We start from the raw sequence: 21204 nt of genomic DNA on the forward strand, positions 1-21204 counted from the left end.
CTTTGAATAAACCCAAATCCTCCTCTTTAACAGCCCAGTTTAGGTGAAACTGCTAGTTAAAGCTGCACTTAAGGAAATGCATTGGCAATGTGCTCGTTGGAGAAAGTATACACAGGGAAAGTGTGGTCATACAGAGTCTGAAGTCTGAATTTTCTCAGAAGTTTACACACACCCTCCAGCTACAAGGATTCCATAGGGATATTTAAAACTGTTGTTCTCTTGATGCTGTTTACGATTATGAAATATTTACAGCCCATATGTTTTTTCAAATAATGTTTTATAACATCCTAAACCACTATTAAATACATAATAAATCATTTTTGTACATAAAAAGAATTGATACCTCTCCTTGTTACAAATACAAAGGAAATTATAAAAACTGGGATGTCAGTAACAAAACACATATTAATAAGTGAGCAGAATTCCTTCTGACTGTCCCCCTGAATCGGCAGACACCACCCAACCTCTCAGATCAGTATCAGGAACATTCAGTCACTTTTAGCCATATTAAACCCTTGCACAAAGAATGAGAACACAGCAGCGTAAAATGAAATAAATTGTTTATTCCATCAGAACTCCAGAGTTTAAAGTAAAACTCATAATATTGAACAAGAGGAGGAAAAATAATTTTCCTCATAAAAGGTACCTAGATTTCTCTCAAAGCAGCAAGAACAAGTTCCTTCTCATTAAAATATTCTCTTCCCAAATGCTATTCTGAGCTCAGACAAGATTCTGAGTTAGGTTAAACTATTTACTTTCCATTCAGAACTGTCATTTCTCTTGCTTCCAAAATGAACATTAAATTACCTCCAGAAAGGAATTAAAGCATGAGATAGCATGATTGAGTTATAGTGGCTTAACAAGGGCTGCATCTGAAGGATGCAACAAAAGGCACACTGGCCCTGAGACAAGGGCTATTCCTCCCCAGACAAATTTCAAGGTTCTGTTCTAACACATGAAGAAATTACAGAAAAGCCAGCTAACTTTTTTTTTTTAAATGTTGAGAAATTATGTTTTCTCCCTTTGCCTTGTTCTTGAGAACTGGTGTGAGAGCTTGAATGAAATCTAAAAAGGAAACGAGATCCGCCAGTGGCCCACATCTGCCAGGGAAAATTTCAACTCAAAAATAAATGACGAAGTTAAAGGTGCTGAGGGTATGTTCTGCCAGGAAAAAAATGAGACTACTTATGAAGAGCTAGTGCCACCAGACCTTCTGCAATATCAGAAGCATTACAGATAGAGGAAGTGGGGAAGGGGAATCTTACATACAAAGTGTGGGTAGTGCTTTGATACAGTAGGTGTGAATAATGCCCTACATACAGTAGGGTTAATGACAAGATAAAAGTGTTTCCAAGACTCTAAAAAGAGTAGGTGTATTCTGTTTTGGTTTGGTTTTTTAATTCCTGCAAACTGGTAAAGAAATTTTACTTTTAATATCCATTCAATTCCACCAGAAAGTATCTGTGCACCAATTCATCATTTCTTACCTGTGTTCCCATCCCCACTCTCCATTGATGGTTTACTGGTTTCTGACGGATTGTTCATTCTTGAGTCTGCATTAAAACAGAAATAAAGATAAACTAATACAGAAAGAAAAAAGTCAAATCTATTCATATCTGCTTATCCAATGGAAATATATATCATCAGGAATTTGGTATGTACTTTACCCAAAGTCAGATTATAACAAAAAAACAATGATCAGAAGCAGAACATAATACTGAATCTTCCAGATAAATATTGTTTCAAAATTTTGTATGTCATTATTCCCATATGTGAAAACATGGTGTTAAGGGAATAAAAGACAGCATGCTGGAGGGCAGAGATAGGTAGGAACTTAATTTTCAGTACAATGAAAAGTCATAAAAGCAAAAAGAGGAGGTGGAGGGGGAACAATGACTACAACAAGATTTAAAAACATTAAGTCTGACCATCATGGCCTACATTATTGTGTTGGGGTTTTTTTTCCCCTCCCATAACAGAAAGAAAATTCAGACATTATAATTAAATAGATTCCATTTTTCTAATACTGCATTTTTATTTTACAGAAATGTCAGCTCTGAAGCTATTTTGTATTTCCTATATATTCCTGCAAAACCATACAAATATAAAATAATTCCTCTTCCTTCTCCCTCTGGATCTATCTACTGAAAAGTCTGCTCTTGGTTTCAAAGCTTGTCAGCTGAATATAGTGCAATGCAGAGGGCCTCTCCAGATGGCAGACAGAGAATATAGTTTCTTTATATAGGAATCTATACAGATGTTCTGTGTACAGCATCAGCTCTCCAGCTTATTACCTCCTCATTCTTTGCTACCGACCTTAGCGTGCCACATTATCACAAACCAAAATTACAAAAAGAATCTCAAGACAGACCAGTTCATAAAATGAAGTGTAAGCAAATCCTTAAGCACATTCTTCCATTCCCATAACAAGTTAAACTCAAGTTCAATGAGCTCAAAATGAACCCTTTACACCAGGATATTCTCTCGTTAGGTCCTTTAAAGGTTACCTCTGTCGTGTACTTTCAAAGCGGTGATTTCCAAAATACCAACTGGCTGAAGAAGAATACAGTAACAGCATTAACTGCTGCATCTCTCCCCCAGATATTTTCAAGTATGCCCAGACATTTCACTGCTTGGCAGCCTATGAGAGCTGGAAATGAGAAGCTGGACCACTGCTGTGTACTATCAGAGAGACCAGTGCCACCCTGAGGCTCCCAAAACCAGGGGCAACAGATGCAGAGTAACGCAAGCACAAACCAAGAGGAACACAGCACGTGCACAAGGCTCGAACAAAAACAGGAGTCTGGATGAAGCCTGGCTGGGACCGCAGGGTGGAAAGAGGAGGGAACTAGTTAGAAATGCAGTGCATGTGAGAGAAAAGATAAGAGACATCAAGCTTGGAAAAACTCCCAACAAGCAGTTAGGAAACACAATTTAAGATCCCTCAATACTTCTGAAACAAATGTAATTTTCTATGTAAACAACTGCTGCAGTTGAACCCAGTAGGGCCTAGAAAATGCAGGACTGTAACAAACAGGAATTTACCCCTAGAAAGCTAACACAACCTCTACAGAGCCTCAACTCTTCTCAGAAAGTTCCTATGCCCATGCTTGAATCTTTCAAATGTCAGCCACATGTAAAAGAGATCCGAACTACCAGTGTTACTCTTAGTATAAAGGCACATGTGTTAAACTGGTTTCTGAAAGGGGGAAGAGTAAGGAGAAACTTTCCAGCTGAGCACTGCTGGCCCACACATCAGCAAAAGACTGCAAAGTTTTGCCCCATTTTTCACAACCTCTGCTTAGCAGATTCAAGCTACAAGTTCATAGTCTTGAAAGGTAGAGCTCTGCTAAGGTTGCAGATACAGAACCTATTGCTTCCCAGCTCCTTATTTTGTCATTTTCCACATTTGGATAGTATGACCCACACTCTAGAAAGAGAACATGGGTTCCACTATCTGCACAAAAATGTTTGTTGTACATGTGCCCCTCCCTGTTGATAGATCTGTGTGTAAAACAAAGTATGTTTCTATCTAGAAGTTGCATGTACCTTAAATTGTGTTTATTGTTGTGGCAACAATGCATTCATTTAAAGTGATTATAGGCAACATTCATTTGATTAACAGCACTAGTTCATTTCTTGACACACAGCTAGCTACTGAAATTAGTTTAGGTTCAGAGAACACTGAATGGGAGACTTCACTTTGGACACAAAGATGAAGAGTCCTCATCCAACAGGAAAACAAGCAAAGAGGGTTTTAGAGGGCCAACACACTTGGTTGTGGAAACTAGGTTAATTCATGGGGCTATTGGATGTAGGACGTATTTTTTAAGCCCAGAGCACAAGGATAGCCTGAACTCCTGACAGGTTGAGAAGATCTCTTACTAACATGGGATCCATGGGATCCTTTCACTGAACCCCTTCAGAAAGCTCCTGCAAGAAAAACAAGACCACCTCCTGCGCTAGCTTGTTGCAGAAACTGAAGTATTAGAGCCACTGTGCAGGCTGCTAATGGTAGAATAAACAAAACCTGGAGGGGGGGGTGGGGGGAACAACTGTCCTGCGTACAGAACTCCAAGCAACATAGCGACTGTTTCCTCTGTATGAGAGGGCTCGATACAACAAACGATCCTGCGTGACCAGCAAGTTTGCTTAGGACAAAGTTATAACTGTACAGACCTCTTTTCATAAGGCAACTAAGACAGGTTTTCCTGTCAGGCTATGCCAAAAAATGAATCCTTTAAAAAAAGGTGTTTAGTTTTGCTAGTACTAGACATGCCCATAAAGTTTATTCAACTACTAAAAGCAAGTCTAAATGAAGAATATTTTATCGTAAAGATTCATCCGTAACAAAGACCTCAAACATTGCTATTGCAAAAAAAGTAGCAAGTTGGATGAAGAAATATCTTTCTGTACTGCTCAGGTTCAGACGGAGGATAGCACCCATTATTTCACCAGCTGACTGTTTCTTGTTCAATCTGTGGGCCTTCTGCATGTAAAGCACCAAGAACAATGCCGCTATTTCCATTGCAAATGCTATGACATACATCTGAAGCACAAAACTGCTACCAGCAAAACAGACACATACCCGCAGGATACTAAACCTATGGATTCGCTATACGTCAAATGAAAAGATTATTTGGTTTATACATGCTTATGCAATCTCTGCTTTAAAGTTAAAAGCATAAATGAAGTGGGCTAAAAAACCCCAAACCATAATGCCCTCACCTTTTCTTTTTCCTTTAGATCTTACTTGGATTTTAAATAAAGGCCCTGGGCTACAACTTCTGCCAACACTATCTAAAAACAAACTCCACAGAAGGAAGGATCGAAAGCAGCAGGTGCATGATTGAAATCAACTCTCAGGAGTGAATAACATTCAGTACTGCTACTCTGCTAGCAGGGCTGAGGGTGTCGCAAGGCAGTGCTGTGCCAGGCTTTCACACACCCTTAGTAACATTTCAAAAGGTATTCAGAAGAAAGAAGCAGCGGACACTGGACCAACCTGGAATATTAGGGACTGTACACAGCTAGTAAAACACAGAAAATCTTAACATGGAATGTATCATTAACTATTTCCTTTCACCCATGAAAATGAAACTGCTCAATACTCCATCAGCACCAGCAAAAATGATTCATTGATGAGTATGGAAAAACCAAAGTTCAATGTGAGCAAAAATATGCCAAGAATTCTTTTAGACATTCATTTTCAAAAAAAAACACTTCCTATAGAGAAAAAAATCATGTCTGCTTTAAAATTTACCACCCAAAAATATATTCTCTTTGACATAAGTTCTTACATGAACTTACATAATGGAATTGAAGGAATAATAAAAGAAAAATCTCTGCATTGAGCTTTGCAGAAAGAGCTTTAAAAATAAATAAAACCTACTGTAAAACTGGGATGATCCGTTATCATAAATAACTTTAAAAGACATGAAGAAAAAATTATGGGATGTCTGTTCTGCAGTTCTGATGGCATCTCAGCACAGGAAATACATTATCCCAGTAACCTTAGGCACAGCTTGCAATGGTATCAATGGCAACCACTGTGCACTCCACCTTATTTTCTATTACGCATGAAGAACCTTGCTATTACATTAAAAATACACAGACATAATATACATTCTGTTGGGGGATGGCTCGATACAGCTGCAAAATTCTTCAAGACTGGGATGCGCTCTCATTCATTTTAATGCTTTAAAATTCATAACATACGGATATGCAAGTCAAGTCCAGTGTTTGTTAGAAGCCAAATGCTTCTCAGATTGAAATCCTAAAAGCAAAAGGTCTGTACTAATATCATCCAAGCCTAGCAGCAAATCTGTCCAGCGCAGAGGAAACAAATTCTCCTGGAGCAAGGGAAAGAAGAAGAAAAAAACCAAACCATGTATTTCCCTGGTACAGATCTATTTATCTACCTACCAGGCAGCTACTTGCTGCCGATTCACTGGTGAGCTTCAGCCTTACAAATACCTTCTCTAGCCTCTGCATACGTGATTAAGCCTCTATGCATAGTCAACCTCACAGCCTCTATTTCCATATTAAACGTTCATAAGAAAGAGCTGAGCTGGTACCCACCTAGAACGTAGTCGCTGCAGTCCAGCATTGCTGTGGTATCCTCTACAGGTTCAGATAGTCCAAGGAAAGGGAGAATGGCAATTTCTATCAAATCTACACTACTGCTCTCGACCAAACACGAAAGGGAGTGGGGAGGTGGGGGAAGAAATACAACTTCAGTTACACCATAGCAATCTTCAACTGAACAGGGAAACTTCAGTTGCTCTGTGGAGTTTTAGTCTCTCCTACTAGCTGTGTCTGACATTGTCAAGGCGACTGAAGCGTGAAAAGTTCCCCTTTTTGTAATAAAATAGAAACAAAGATTGCAGCTGGCAGTTTCCATAATGAAGCTTAATCAGTATGCGCCTGATTAGGGCCTTATGCAAATCTCCTCTCGTTAGCACAGCAGCCAGCACTTTGAAGTCCATGAACAATTCATTTGCAGAGTACACTGAAAGCGCTCCCTGCATAATTTAAATCATGGTATAAATATTTATCAGCTCATTTGCATATTAATTGGCAGTGCATGAAGGGAAAAATTATCTCCCGAGTGCCAGCATAATAATTAGGGAACAAAATGAATTTTCTTCCAATAGCTTGGCTTCTCAGCCCTAACTCAAGCACAGTACCACAGGGGAGCAGGGAGGGGAAGAGACAAAGTTCTGTTCAAATGCCACTGAAATGACACGTACAAATTAGAAACAACTCTACAGACTTAAGCACCTTTAATCTTATTCCTGCTGGCAACAATAACTTCAGTAATAAAGGGGATTTGGAGAAAGCTTTCTACACAATCCAAATAATCCCACGAAAACAATTAGCAAGGTAGAAGCTAAACACAAAGCTGTCAAACTGGTGCTTGCACATCTGCATGGAGTTTTCCACATCTGAACACAAACTGTCACAAGAAGGTCCTGGGCAGGAAAGAGAGTACCACCAGGGCAAGGAAGCAGCGTGATTCCCTTTAAATGGCTAAAGAGCTTGGTGATTCATTATCGGGTAATCCCTTTGCCATGGCCAACTTAACAGCAGTGAATATGTCAAGTATTGTGTAACATTTGACACCCACTAATCTATCCCTAGTGAAATCAAAATAGATTTAGTCTTTTGCTTTCCAATTACTTCCAAGAAAAAAACAAAAATCTATTACTAATCCCTTCCACAAACATACACAATATAGCTAAACAAAGCTTACTGTGGAGCTATGGTTTTTGAAAGGGGCACTTTACACCCAGGTTGCATCTTTGAACCACTCAGTGATAACCAGAACACACTTGCTACTGTGACCACAAAGCATGCTGAAAGTCAGAGAAGTGGGAGGAGGCTTTTGTCTGTTTATTGATCAATCTTCTTTTCCAAAAGTGGTCCACAGAACTAAGTGTACTGACAAACTACGAGGCTAGATTAAATCATTTCATACAGTTTGTTTACCATTCAAATACCAGCGTCCTAAACAGAAAGAACATTTAAATAAAAATTCGAGTGTAATGTGAGCATCACAACATTTATTATTCCATATTCTGATCAGGAAAAGACAATGTGATGATGCAGGAGATGACTAGCAGGTTGAGCCACCCACTTCCAAATATTAATGCAAATTTAAAGAGCAAGTCGAGTTTTTTTCTTTTTTTTTTTTCTTTATAAAAAGCTAGCTGTACTTTTCTTCTCCTCATTTCTGAAGTGAATTCAAGCACCGCCTCTCCAAACAAGAGGGAGCGAGAGAAAAGGGACTTCTCAATCATCCAGTACTGACTGGAATTTATTTCCATGCTTGACCTCTTCTTCTGTTCAGGTTCATATCTCTACTTAACACAAGATGTTCCCCGCTATATATTTAACAGGAGTGATCTACACTTGAAAAAGATTGCAAGAAGGGAAGGTGCGAAGGTGCTCCCAACTGCAGGGAAACAACTGCGTGTACTGAATAGGTTTTCCTAATATCTTGTTTTCAACTTGGTTTTCTACTCATTCACGTGTCCCATTGAGAACTGAGGCACAGCTCTCTGGTTTGCAGACCTTCAGTAAACTTCACTCTTCCGTACATGCTTTTGGAGTGCACTGGGAGATAATCTGTTTGCTTCATTGGAAGAGTTGAGACTTAAATGGTATAACAAGCCAAGCACTTCACAAAGCAAGTGCCAGTTTAAGTAGTGCCTGAGCTGAGGCAGCCAGCAGCGTAGTAAGAGGACAGCAGCGTTATGTTTGGGATCCTTTTCAAACGAGACTGTGTTGAGCTGGTTGAACACAGGTGCAGCATCAAAAGCACGCGGCCGCAGGAAGTGACCGTTAAAAGCAGGCACGTGTGTAATGATGGATGACTTGTATCAAACAACAGAACAAGCAAACAGCAAATAAAGGCCAGGGAAGGATGTGCCTCAAGCAGTGTTAGCAAGCATGCTGGTGGTACCACAATTCTACACATCATCCATACTGTCAACATTGCACTGACAGCTAGCAAGAACAAGGCAGAAATTATCTTCCCATTCCCAACTGTGCCAACTAAGCTGCCTTACAAACACCAACCCCCACACAAATGTTCATTTGAACCGTAACTTCCACTGCTAATTGAAATAAAACCTTATACATTGACTTTTCAAAATAACAGTTAAAAAAAAAGATCTTCCAGTGACCACTTTGTTCTTTGGCAATTCTATTATCTTCTTTTTTACGTAAGTTCTTAATTTTTGTCTAAAAAAACCCCAACTATTGTTTCATTTAGGTCACACTACTGCAAATATTTATCCAGTAAGTAGGCTTCCAAAGGAGACCTGGAGACACAAGTAGGAAAAGGTTTGGGAAGGAATAGTGCATTACCACTCTGCTTCAAAACCAGTGGCAGAATATGCTAGTTTAACTTTCTGTTTGGGTTCTGCCATATCATTGGCTGTCCTCTTTCTGGATATTTACATTAAAAGTTATTTAACATCCTGAATCAGTCACACTTGTGGTACTCACATTTAAGCAAATTACCACTCTGGGTTTTGCACACAGTTTCATTCATCCTCCAAAGGCACCTCTAAGAAGAGAAAGTGGTACACCTTGTGATCATCAGTGCAAAATTCTCCACATCCCGCACAACTACAGATGTCTCAAAAACTGTTTCTCTCCACCAATTCTTCTATTCTTACACTGATGATTTTTCCCACATAGTTCTACTCATATTTTTCCTTAAAACCATAGGAACTAAGTCACTAACATGGAGCCAGGTATGCCAAAGGCAGATGTCCTTCAAACACTTCAAAGTCTGCGGATAAGGCTTCAGGAGATTATCTTCTTTTCACTTTTTATGTATGTCCCATACCTTCACATTTCAAATGAAAACGTTTGTTTTGCTGTTTGTCCCACCAGTACGTCACTTTATTTATTCAGTTCTAATTATTATACTTGATACTTTAATACCTTACTTTTCGAAAGTGAACCTCATTTTCCCCTGCAGATTATGTAGCTCTTGGTTAGACCTCCTTTTGCATCGTCTCTTTTATTTCTGTTTCTAGGTTTTTTCTGTTTATTATGACCAACTGACTGACTGTAAACTCTACGAAATTATTCCCCAATGTAATCTATTGTAAATAAGTGGTATAGATAACTTAAAGTTGTTACAAACTAGGGTGTTTAAACCCTTATTTTCAGAAGGTCTGTTGGTCTTTTTTTAAAAAAAAATAATAAAACAACACAAATGAGGCAGAATTAAAGGGATAAAGGGCAAAGTAATTATCAACATTATTCTATCCAACACCTTTACTGGGGGAAAGAATCTTAATTTTTATATAGATGTTTCCACGTATTAGTAAAATGTCATTTACTACATGCCCTCAACGACAGCGAGGAAATTTCTGCCACTAGCCAGCTCTGTGACAAGCATGACCTTTGTAAACTGTGCAGGCATGCTTTCTGAATCAACATGGCAAGATTACCCAATAAGCCAACAATTCATTATTTCCCTTTTGAACAGTGCATTTGGAATGATACAAGGAAAGGAAATAAGGTATTAATTGTAACTTATCAGCATATGTATCAGTGTCTAGTATATTTTATCTTGAAGAACCACTGAAGAAGACTGGTCACCAAAGCTTTGAAAATAGTGCATGACTAAGCGAAACGTCCATGAACACTGGCAACACTCAGAGTAAGGCTGCTTTCTACATGCCACACCAGCCATGACCATATATACAGCTAGCCCTAAACTTACATTACATGGAGCTACCACATTTTAACTTAAGACTTTTCCAAGTCTCCATTCTACAAGCTAAACGAATCCTAATAAAAATTTCAAACAGAACTCCAATGTGCTATAAAAAAATTTATAAAAACCCCATGTACTTCAACAAAATAAACTGTTATTAAAGCTGGCACAATCCTCTTAGAGTAATTACGGACAGACAGGCAGCAGCCTGTTCATAGTTAGGCCTACAAACTAAGCTCTAATTTTAGCCACCACCTTTGACTTTGGCTAACAAAATTGATTTTATCTGAAAATTGCTAAAAGCCAAAGAGCAGTTGTCTGGAAAAGTCAAATAAAATTGGCCTACTTTAGAATAACCGGTCATTACGCAATTGCTATGAATTGGAATTTTAGTCTACATCTAATTTCACTTCTCTCTCACAAACTCAAATCATAACCATCCTTTCAAACTTTCCATTGCACAAAATGTCTTTCAAAATTATTTCGTGTACCTTTTCTGAAGAAAATTAAGTATGCAGACAGCTAAGCAGGAATGCTAACTCTTCAGTGCAGGACAGCAGATACGCATAAGCACCTAACACATTATATAAAGGGGCTTGTTTGTGGGTTTGTTTTTTTAAGACTCACTTATTTTTGTCCACAGAAGGTAGCAACTAACATGGTTTAAGTCATTTTGTTATAGTAAGAAAACTGTGGTCATGACAAACTCACAGTACAGCACCACCATAGGAGAAGGGGAAAAAAGTGGGGGGAGTGGCAAGAGGTGGGGGAGAAGAGAAAAGACAAATACTCTTATTCAAAAGTTATAGCATGATAGCTTTCACAAGCAAACTGAGCCTTATTTGAAACTCATGTTAATTCTACCATTCTGGCACATTATCTGAACGGTTTCGCCCTCTCCATACTGCCTACAAGCCATAAAACATAGGAAAGGATCCATACAGAAAGGACCCATACAGATTTACAGAAAAGTTTTTCTCTCATTCTGTTGAGTGTTTTCTTTTCAAAAGCAAGGGATATAAATTCAGTGCAGTCACTGTTGTGCAGGCATGTTGTTCAAATTCGATCCATGAAACCATCATAACATTTACTTAGAAATCATGGAATATTTTGAAGAGTAGCAAACATTAGGTCTTGATATCTTCTGATTTAGGGACTCATTTTTCACTTATGTTTTCAAGGTTTTCATTATTATCTCATAATGGCTTGAGACTTTCTTAATTATTATTTATTTACATGCATCAAACATTACATCATAAGCACTGACTCCAGGAACTTAATTCAAAAAAACCAACCCTAAGTGTCACACATTTGAAAACAAACTGTGTTATTTAATTAGCATGTTCCACCTGCCATAGAGCTGTTGCACAGTAGCACTTTTTAGTATTTGCAGGAGGGCACTCACCTCCTTTCAATTTAATGAGAAGTTAGCATAGAAAATGAGCAAATCATGCTTTGATTCCACCACACTTGAGGTATGGTTCTATATAATTACATATTTGTTGCTGTAGTAAACTTGCACATGAAAAATAGTATCCAAAGTTGAGCAGGATTTTTTTAAAAGTACATACAAAAGAATTTAAAATGTAAATATTTTAGCGGAGACACCTGCTTAAGTTTTTATCCACATATGTGAGTCTCATCTTCCTTTAAAATTACTGGTTTGTCATATCTGAAATATATCACACTGACAAGTACTGAACACCTGGAACAGCCATATATTGTTTTATTAGTAAACACCACATTTAATTACTTTTATAATATTTGCATGCCTCATTTTTTTTTCTTATTCTGATGAATTCTGAAGTTTTACTGATTGTGTTCTTCACCCCTCCCCTGTGTTTTGTCCATGTAACTTCACATCAGTCTTTCTGTACTGTGTGTCCTGCAATATTTTTTTTGAAAAGCAATCTAAAGGGCACAGGTCTGTGCAACAGTAGTACTGAAACAAAACAAACAAGAAAACCCAACAAAAAACACCACCACCTTGAAAGCTTGCAAGTTTTTATGGGAGGCTGCAGCTTAGGGCAAATGAAGAACCTGGAACACCACCAGGTGCCAGCCACCATGAGGAGTGGGTGACCCCAAACTTCCCCCGGCAAGGAACGCCAGCCCATGCTCATGTATGCCCTGGACCTAAAGTGGTCATGTCTTACTCAGAAACATCTTACACACAGACAGCAGCTACTGAAATTGTGCACACCATCTGAATAGAAAAGGTAAACGCAGTTTATAATACCAAACACCAGGCAATGAAGATGGCATTAATATTGCTAGTTTCAAATTGTTACTGCAAAACACATTAAAAATACCAAGTACTTGAGTAAAAGAAATACTCTCTAATATGTAAATCACAACACAGCTGATCTGACAACATATGAAGGCTACTTGTGCCAAGCTCAAATGCTGAATGGCAGTATTTGTTTTAGCAGTTGTAAGACCTATACATTTTGGAAACGTCACCGTATGTGCATTCCAAAAGCATTATATTTGCCTCTGCGTGTCCACCCACATAACAGGGACAGGCCTTCAGAACTTAAAAACATTATTTTTAAACTCACCTGTAAATCAAAACATGCCTTCTGCAAACACACTGTTTTTCTGCTCTCCACTTTGACAAAGTAGTAATTGCTAACCTAGCCTGATGAATAGGAGCTCTACAAAGAACAGACTAATTCAGTATATGACTTAACCATACAATTCAGTTCAATACAAATCCCAGTGTCTCCACGCCACTTGTCATTAAATACTTTACAGGTCACTCTCAAAATATATAAATCAGAGTCACAAGTTTAAGTGTACTATGATTTCTGCGGAAGTCAACTGGATACATCAAGGTTAACAGTAGAGGCAGTATCTAGCTCTAGTTAATATTAGATTGTCAAACAAATTAATGGAAAAAAGCACATGCAAAACCTCTACAGTTCAGGGTATGAATCGAAGTTGCACTGCTGTTACCACCGTCCTTTGCAGAAACTGCTTTTGCTCTCTCTTCCTTAATAACTATCTCAAATCTGAAGGAGGATATTGCTTTAATGCCCTCAGCACACTGATCCAGACACTATTAACACCTGTAGGAACCACAAGACATGTCATGAGAATGCTTCTTTCTGAAGCTTAAATTATTTGATCTCAAAGAGGAAAAGGCCAAATTCCAGACAAGCTGCTTTGTATGTTACAAATTGAACAAAAAATTGCCAGATGCAACATCTGAAGAAAGAAATGGAGTTATTCACACTGCAGACACTCATTCCATCCATCAGCACACCTATCCAAGTATCTATCATTTTGGATGGTCAGGGCTAATATAACTGTATTTGTCATCAGTCAGGAAAAAAAAAAAAGTTCCTGGGCACCTGGGTCTTTAACTTATAATTTAGGAACAGTAGAAAGTGAAAACCATAGTGTAACTAGACATATGAAGTATTACCTACATGAGCTTTTCCAGGAAATGTTCACAAGCAGAGTTTTGCCCGTTTTAGCAGCTGTGCTAAAGCAGAAGAGGCATTGATTAGCTTTTCCAGGAAATAACCACAAGAACAGGTTTACTACCAGCAATGCTTAAGTGCATGCAGTATGAGTACCACCTGCAGCTGTGTTTGCAGAGGATTTGCTGGGAAGACATGCAGTTTATTTGCAGGCCCATGGACACAAGACCACTGAAGACAGGAATGTCTTGTTTATTTCTCCAGCAAACAGGATCAGAGGTAAACTTTTCAGCACTGCCTCACTTTCTGTAACTTATTTTGACTGGAATTGTTAAGCTGACAGATACAGAACCCTCTCAAAAGAAATTCATGATCTAGTCACAAATTACAGGGTAAAAGCAGTTAACTGAAAAAATCAGGTCAAAAAGCCTGACAAAATAATTTTTAAGAAGTGATACCCAGAGTAATTCTTAGTTGCTGATTCCTCAATAAAACACAAGTTTCATATATGCATATCTCACCATTTTCACAGTAAAACCAAAAGTTAAAAATAGGATACTTAATTAGGACCCTAAATAGATGCCTGTCAGTACTACAGCCGTTGGCCATGAAGGCCGAGTCAGCAAAAAGCCATCAGGAACACCAGTAGCAGCAGCCCCGCTCATCCCCCACTGCTATACCGCCTCCTCTCTGTGCTGCCACGTACACAACTACACGAGAGAACTGATCTGTTAAAACTACTCCAATCGCAGGGAGAAAACATTTACGCCAAATCTGTTTCTTAATCCAAGGGCAGAAATGTTTACCCTGTTGAAGCACAAAGGCAGCAGGAACAAACAACTGGGCAAGACTGTTTCAGCAGCAGTATTGCCTTTACACTTTTATTGTCTATAGCTTAAATCCAGTAGTATGTTACAGTAGAGTACAGTTCATGTTATGAACTACATCACACAATTTATGTGACAAATAGAAGAAATTAAAATCTCACAACAACTATTTATTTCTTCTTTGGGACACTTCCTTTCAGCTCTGATGTTGACAATTCGTAACAATTAGTATACTTACATATGAACATACCCCTCAAACTCCACTCTTGAGAATACTTTTTGATTTCTGATCTCCTCACACGCATCATTTCCATGCTCAAAAACGGAAATGCGATTTCTCCACTTTAAGACTTAACTATATAACCACTTATTGTCATCAGATGTGTTGAAGAAGGCATTTGAACCACAAAGTTTTTTGAAAGTAAAGAAAATGGAGAGTGTTGATGAGAAACTAACAGAAGCAGCAGCAGAATTAACAGCTATAATTATACCAGTACGTAGTTTAGCATAGACCTGGCTTAGAGTACTAAACCCCAAATTCAAGGAATTGTTCACAGAAGAACTTAAAAATAACTACTAATAACCCTATAATATCACAATAGACTAAACTATAGCAAATAAACAAAAACTGCACCTTATAAGTGTCTGACACATCTATATAAAAATTCCATGCATTGGTCTACAGCATCACGGCAGGCTGAAAACCTCTCAGTCTTCAAGGAAGACCAAGGCTCTGGTGACACTGAGGTAGATCAGAACTGAAAATGTTTACAGGTAGACAACCACACATTAACACTCAAAAATTTTTTTAATGTGTGTCTATATATATATGAACTTTATCTGGTTTAGATATAAATTTATATACTTTATATATATTTATACATACTTTGTGTTTTATATAAAAACGTACATATTATATATATTCTCTATACATAGTATATTTTCTGTGTGTATATATATACATTAAAAAAATTTAGACGTACTGAGGTGGTGATCTCAGATTTCTCAAAGCTTCTAAGCCTACTGTTCTGTAAACAGTTTACATGTTCCTGTAATGCGTTCTTGCGGAAAGGTATCAAGGCAGTTTGTCAGCCCAGTGGAAGAAATAATGTAAAGAGCAAGTTGGCATAGTGCTCTTTTAATCACTTTTGTCCAGTCTTGGTCAAAAAGCAAGTTTATGTAGTGAGAATGAACAAACAAGCAAGAACTGAAGCACTTAAGTGTCAGGACACCATCATTCCCCAAAATTCAGCCACAAACAGCCTGAGAGCTGCCAGCTGACCACTGCTGCTGACTTGAATGAAAATTTTTTCCACAGCCTTCTTAGGAAGTCACAGTCACCACTGAAATAACTATTCAGGAAAAAAAAAATTAAAAAAAAAAAATCAAGCTAAGCTCTCCAGCAACATTCAATATTGCACTGACATTTTAATATTGCACTGAGTTGAACATGCTGTTTCAAAAGAATGACCTGTATTCCATACTGCTTTCACACTCACCATCAGAGAAATTACCCATTAAAAACGCAGAGAAAGTTAACAAATTCTCTAGATTTTCACTAAGTTAGAGGCAGTAATTAAAAAAAAAAAAATCCTCTGTGACATTACATTTCCAACAAGCCTCACAACACTGGCAAAATGCACGAAAAAGGCTACAAAATTCAGAACGCTGCATGAGTCTGCAAGAACCATGAATACGAGCAGCTTTTCCATCCAATGTGACAGTCTTAAAATGACAAGCCCTTTTTTGCCTGCCTACCGGCTAGTCTACACTCCTCTTTTCTTTTGAATTTTCCCCAACTTAAATTGAATGCAAATAAGCCAGGTGTGGTCCCCAGAGCAGTAATCTGCAGATAGTCCCCACCGAGTTCCCATAGCAACTTGCACAGCTGGCCATGAGAAAGTGGTTGTATCTGCTTCATATTGGCTACAGAGTTTAAACACTCAGCGAGTGAAACACCAATTACAGCATCTTGTAAAGGAAACATCTACTAAAAAGCATAACCATTTTTCCTTGATTAATACAGGAAAATAAAACTCTGGATATGCTCCTAGTTCAGCAACTGCTCAGCATGTAAAGTGAATATCTGTTATTACAGGAGGTGATGCCTGCAAAGGAAATGGCTTCTCTCTTTTGCTGCAAGGTACTGAAGTTTAAGAAACACCATACCATTTAGAAAATGCCTGTCATTCTGTAAATTGCTATCAAGAATACACAGCTGAAAGAGGAAAGTCAGAAATCCAAATACAAATCCTTCTGGTCAAGTTGTAAGACTTCCACAACACAGTACCTCTCTGATAAGTGCTTTGTAATATTTCCAATTTTAATTGCATTCCTCTGTATCAGCTTTCTAAGCCTCATTCTAAAAATCTTAAAGATATCCTGCAACTGACAATTGTTTGTCACGTACAAATCCTACCTTTGTTCCTTACCTACAAACACATATTCCACCTTCGATTTGTTCTGCTCTTTTCTGCAGCCTCACACACAACTCACTGCTTTTGCCTACATCCAAGCCCTCGACTCTTCTCCTTTATGATTCACCCCAGCCTTTTTGATGTGCCCTCTGCTGGCTAAAGAAGAGAAGGGGCTAATTTGGAACTGCAGATGCACTCACTGGCCATAGGCATGTACCTGTTGGCCAACTGACCAGGTAAGTAGTGCAGATAAGGACTACACTTCCTCTGCTTTTCCTTTAGCATGGCCTCAAACAAGACATCTCGCCTCTACTCAGACTATGGTTTCAAGTAAGAACAGCTCTACAAGCTTAGGGAAAAGGGCGTGTGTATTCCAGCTAATATCCTATGGCTAGCCAGGAAACAGGACCTAAAAATTGATGCTTTGGCAAGAGTGCAGGAACACAGAAGGTACGTAAGACACTGCCCCCCCCAGATTACAACTCAAAGACTTTTTAGGGCAGAGGATGTTGATAAACACTACGTAACCCTCAACAGACTTTTCTCTCCCATGAATCCACATCAACATTCCACTGAACCCCTGTAAGCTTGTGGGAGCGAGCCTGCAGCAGGGAGTCCCACATCTTAAGTATATACTGAAGAACTTTTTTTATTATTATTTTGTTTTGAATCTATCTTCTTCCGTAACTCTACTTCAGTTTCCCCTACTTACAACAGAAAAAAAGAGACCATGAACTGTAAGCCTCTATTCACCCCTCCATGACACTTCACTGACTATATATCCCCTTAGCTCTATCTTGTCTAGGATGATAATCTCTAGCCTACACAGTTGTTCATAGTAAGTGTGAATGGCTTCTGTACAATGATTCCTACTGCTGCTTTTCTACATCTTTTTCACGTTGGGGGAGAAGAGCTGCACAGTACAGTACCCAGGAGAAAGATGCAGTAATGGATTATGTCACAATACTATTTCTTCTTATATTGCTTTGCACTCTGTTCTTTTCTTGGTAAGTCCTAGGATTTGATTTGCTTTATGACTACTTGTTGAGCATGAAAATACAGTAGATATTTCCATGAAAAATCATAACATGAAAGATTTCATACCCGGAGTGTTAAGAGTGACTATACTAATGCTCATAAAGTCAGGATCTTATCTCTAATTTATTCACCAGTTTCAGGAAAACTACAGGAGCTTAGTATTATTGAAATACTGTAATTTGCTCAATTTAGTTAAAATTGGCCAACTGTTTATGACAGAGAGCAGAAAGGAAAAGACAGAAACAACACACACTTCTCTTTCCTTATGAAATCTGGCTGACAAAAATAACAACATGATGCTTATCTGTTTCCAAAAGAGCAAGCGGTTGATAAGAAATAGACTCAGTATCAGTCAGTTCTGTTTGTGCTGACTTTACAAAATGCCTGTCCTTGCACTTGCTCTGCAAACGATCCCTATTTTTCAAGGAGGGCAAGGCAAGCTTACCCAGGAACATTCCACTTCTAACTACACAAGAGGCCACCATTATGCTAGCTGTCTCATATCAGAATATACATTTATGTATGAAAGGGGAAATAATAAGCAAACAGTTTTATGTGCATACTGGAAGTTAGCTATAAATTTTATTCATCCATCAACATATGTAAGACATTGTACACCTGTGAGCTTTATCCATTACCCCACCTGTGGGAATTAGCCTTAATCCATCACTAACTTGAAAGCTGCTCATTTGCTTAAGTAGTTTAGGTTTAGTTTTCTTCTCTAGTCTTTCTGCATTCCCTTCCAAATTTCTTTTCAAACTAATCAGCAGCACTTCAAAGAAACAGCTGAGCTGGTGGCATTAAAATGACCAGGGAAACACAGAAAGCTTTAACAGGGTACAACCACTGAGCAAGTGAAACATGCCATTTAGTGTTAAAAATGATGACTGTTAAGTCCACTCAACTGAAAAAAAAAATTACAATTCATTAGAAAAAAAAAAAATCAGTATTGCCCTATAGGCCCGGCATAGTTTGTACCTTAAGAACTACATGATATTAACATCAATAGTCCATCATATGTTAATAAAAGCCAGAGAATTGAATATCAAAGGCTCTTGGTCTGTATTGCAAGCAATAGGTTTACACAGTTTACAGAAGGAAATTAAATGGATATACAGGTGGCAGAGTCTAGAATCTGAGAAGCTGAAAAATGAAGAGATTTTACACTAGAATTGGACATGTCATCTTGAAAGAATTTCAAGTGTAGCACCAGTTAATACTGGTAAAACAAAAATATTTAGTGTCAAGTGTTGAGAAGATACTCCAAATGCAAACATGTTCACGCACACACACACACACTCATACATATCTTTCATACCAACAAAGAGACAGATTTTGTACATCTCAAATACAGAAGATTTAAGCACATATTGATTCTGTCCTCTACAGCTCTTATCTCTGCTGTGGTTTCTATTCATGACAGTTGACACATGCTGAGGACAAACTTGCAATGAAATTGCCCGTATGTAATTAGAATGTCATTTGGCCAGACGAGCACCAACCATACACATGGTACTTGCCTATAGCCAACTTAAATGGGGGATGGAGGAGAAGGGAGAAGGTAACAGGGAGGAGTGAAGGTTTTGACTTCTGAAGAGACTTGGAGACAAGCATAGCATTTTTGTAATAAAAGGAGGCCATTAAGTTTTCCTGTGTAATTTAAGCCTCAACTTCCAGGTGATGGATTAGACAAAAACACCATATTCTGGTTAACACACTCCAAGAGATGGAGCTACACCATCTTCTTAGATTTAGCTATTAACTTGAAGTCCCTTTTTTATATAAGGCATGCTTTAAGACTGAAATCCCCTAGGATCAGGTTCCAGCAAATGGATCTTGTTATGCACCTTTGGCTGGTTAAAAAGGCTTCCTTAAACAAGTCCCCTTATGTACTGTGAGCAAGTCACTGTACACTCGATCCAATTTGGTTTAACTAAAGATTCTGAATTTTAAATGCAGTTTGACAGGCTTTTCACATTCTGAATCCACCGTGACTCTTCTCAGAAATATCGCTGGCTTTGTTAATAACTGCAGTTGTTAACTGCAGTTACCATAAGGTTAGTCTCAACTTTATCTATAACTCAAGTATTGTAATTGTTATCATAGGTACAGTCTCATGTCAAAAGCCATTTCCAGATTGTAATTCATCACAATTCATTTTTAGAGTCCATATGTTTCAGAGCACAGGCTATTCTTCCAAAAGTGGAATCTACATCTCTTTTGTGATATGTTTAGCAAACACTGTGTATTTGGCTAAATTAAAATACCTGGTTCATTTCACAGAAAAAGCGGTGAATCTTAGATCCCTTTATAGTAACTGATCCAACTGTAGCAACTTCACCATCTGAAAATTTTTTGCATCTGAAAATTTTATCAACAAAGTTTCCATATTTCTTCCTGATCACTGGCAGATACAGAAGAGTACTTGCTGAAGAAAAAAACACAGCTAGTAGATTTTGACTTTCCATTAACAACTGTACTGAGATTTTTCAGTTATCCTGTCCTTAATCCTTTTAGTATGTGTTACTATTGATTTTGTATCACTTTAATTTGGTAATCAATGAAGTAAGCCATTCTAAATCAGATACATTATAAAAGAGTGCATTTTATCGATACAATTACAAAACAGAGCTTTAATCTTAACAAGAACTGAAAAAGCTTACAATGAATTCACCAGAAGACTTTCTCTCTTCCCCCAGAAAACTGTATAAATTGACATTAGATTATTTTTAGTGACCAAAAATTGTCTATCAGCAAATGAAGTTATGTAGTCACTCAAGTAAGTACAACTGGACTCTAGCTTTTGAAATAAACCTGTCCCATTTTTTCCACATTATTGACACAATTGTTTTTCCACCTCTACAGCTTCCTTGGCCACTTAAGATCTACTAACATCAACAAATCAGAAAGATACCTTTCCAGTCGCTGTAAATTACTAAATGCAAGCTGCCTCATCCTGCAGATTTTAGAAATCCAACTCATACAATCTCAAGCATTCCTCCCCCTTCCCATTCACTTTAAGAATGGCATTTTCTCTGTTTTTAGGAAATGCCCAAGGTAACTCAAAAGCAGGTAAGTATCCAACCAAGTTCAAAGACTGCATTCTCACTTGTGACTCTGAGGTTACAGAGTTAAGAACGTGTATGACACTTTCCTGATGAGCAAACAAGAAGCCTGGGGAGGAGAATGGAAGATCCCTTAAAACAGCTTAAGTGTGCAAACATGTCAGAATGTATGCTCTCACCCTTGCA

General features: G+C 38.1%; 1 protein-coding gene across 3 annotated transcripts in view; it reads right to left on the reverse strand.

Moving 5' to 3' along the window:
• Positions 1-21204, reverse strand: part of POU2F1 (POU class 2 homeobox 1) — a 108328-nt gene that overhangs the window by 43234 nt on the left and 43890 nt on the right. For 2 of the 3 annotated variants that reach the window (XM_074900225.1, XM_074900216.1), the window contains exon 2: positions 1488-1553. In XM_074900225.1, coding sequence (XP_074756326.1) covers positions 1488-1545 — 58 coding nt within the window. In that variant the 5' untranslated portion in view covers positions 1546-1553. Of the gene's footprint in view, positions 1-1487; positions 1554-6081; positions 6110-21204 lie in introns of those variants that run through there. The other variant, XM_074900207.1, reaches the window with a different exon arrangement.

The sequence above is a fragment of the Athene noctua genome, chromosome 1 (genome assembly GCF_965140245.1).
Source record: "Athene noctua chromosome 1, bAthNoc1.hap1.1, whole genome shotgun sequence".
Lineage (NCBI taxonomy): Eukaryota > Metazoa > Chordata > Aves > Strigiformes > Strigidae > Athene > Athene noctua.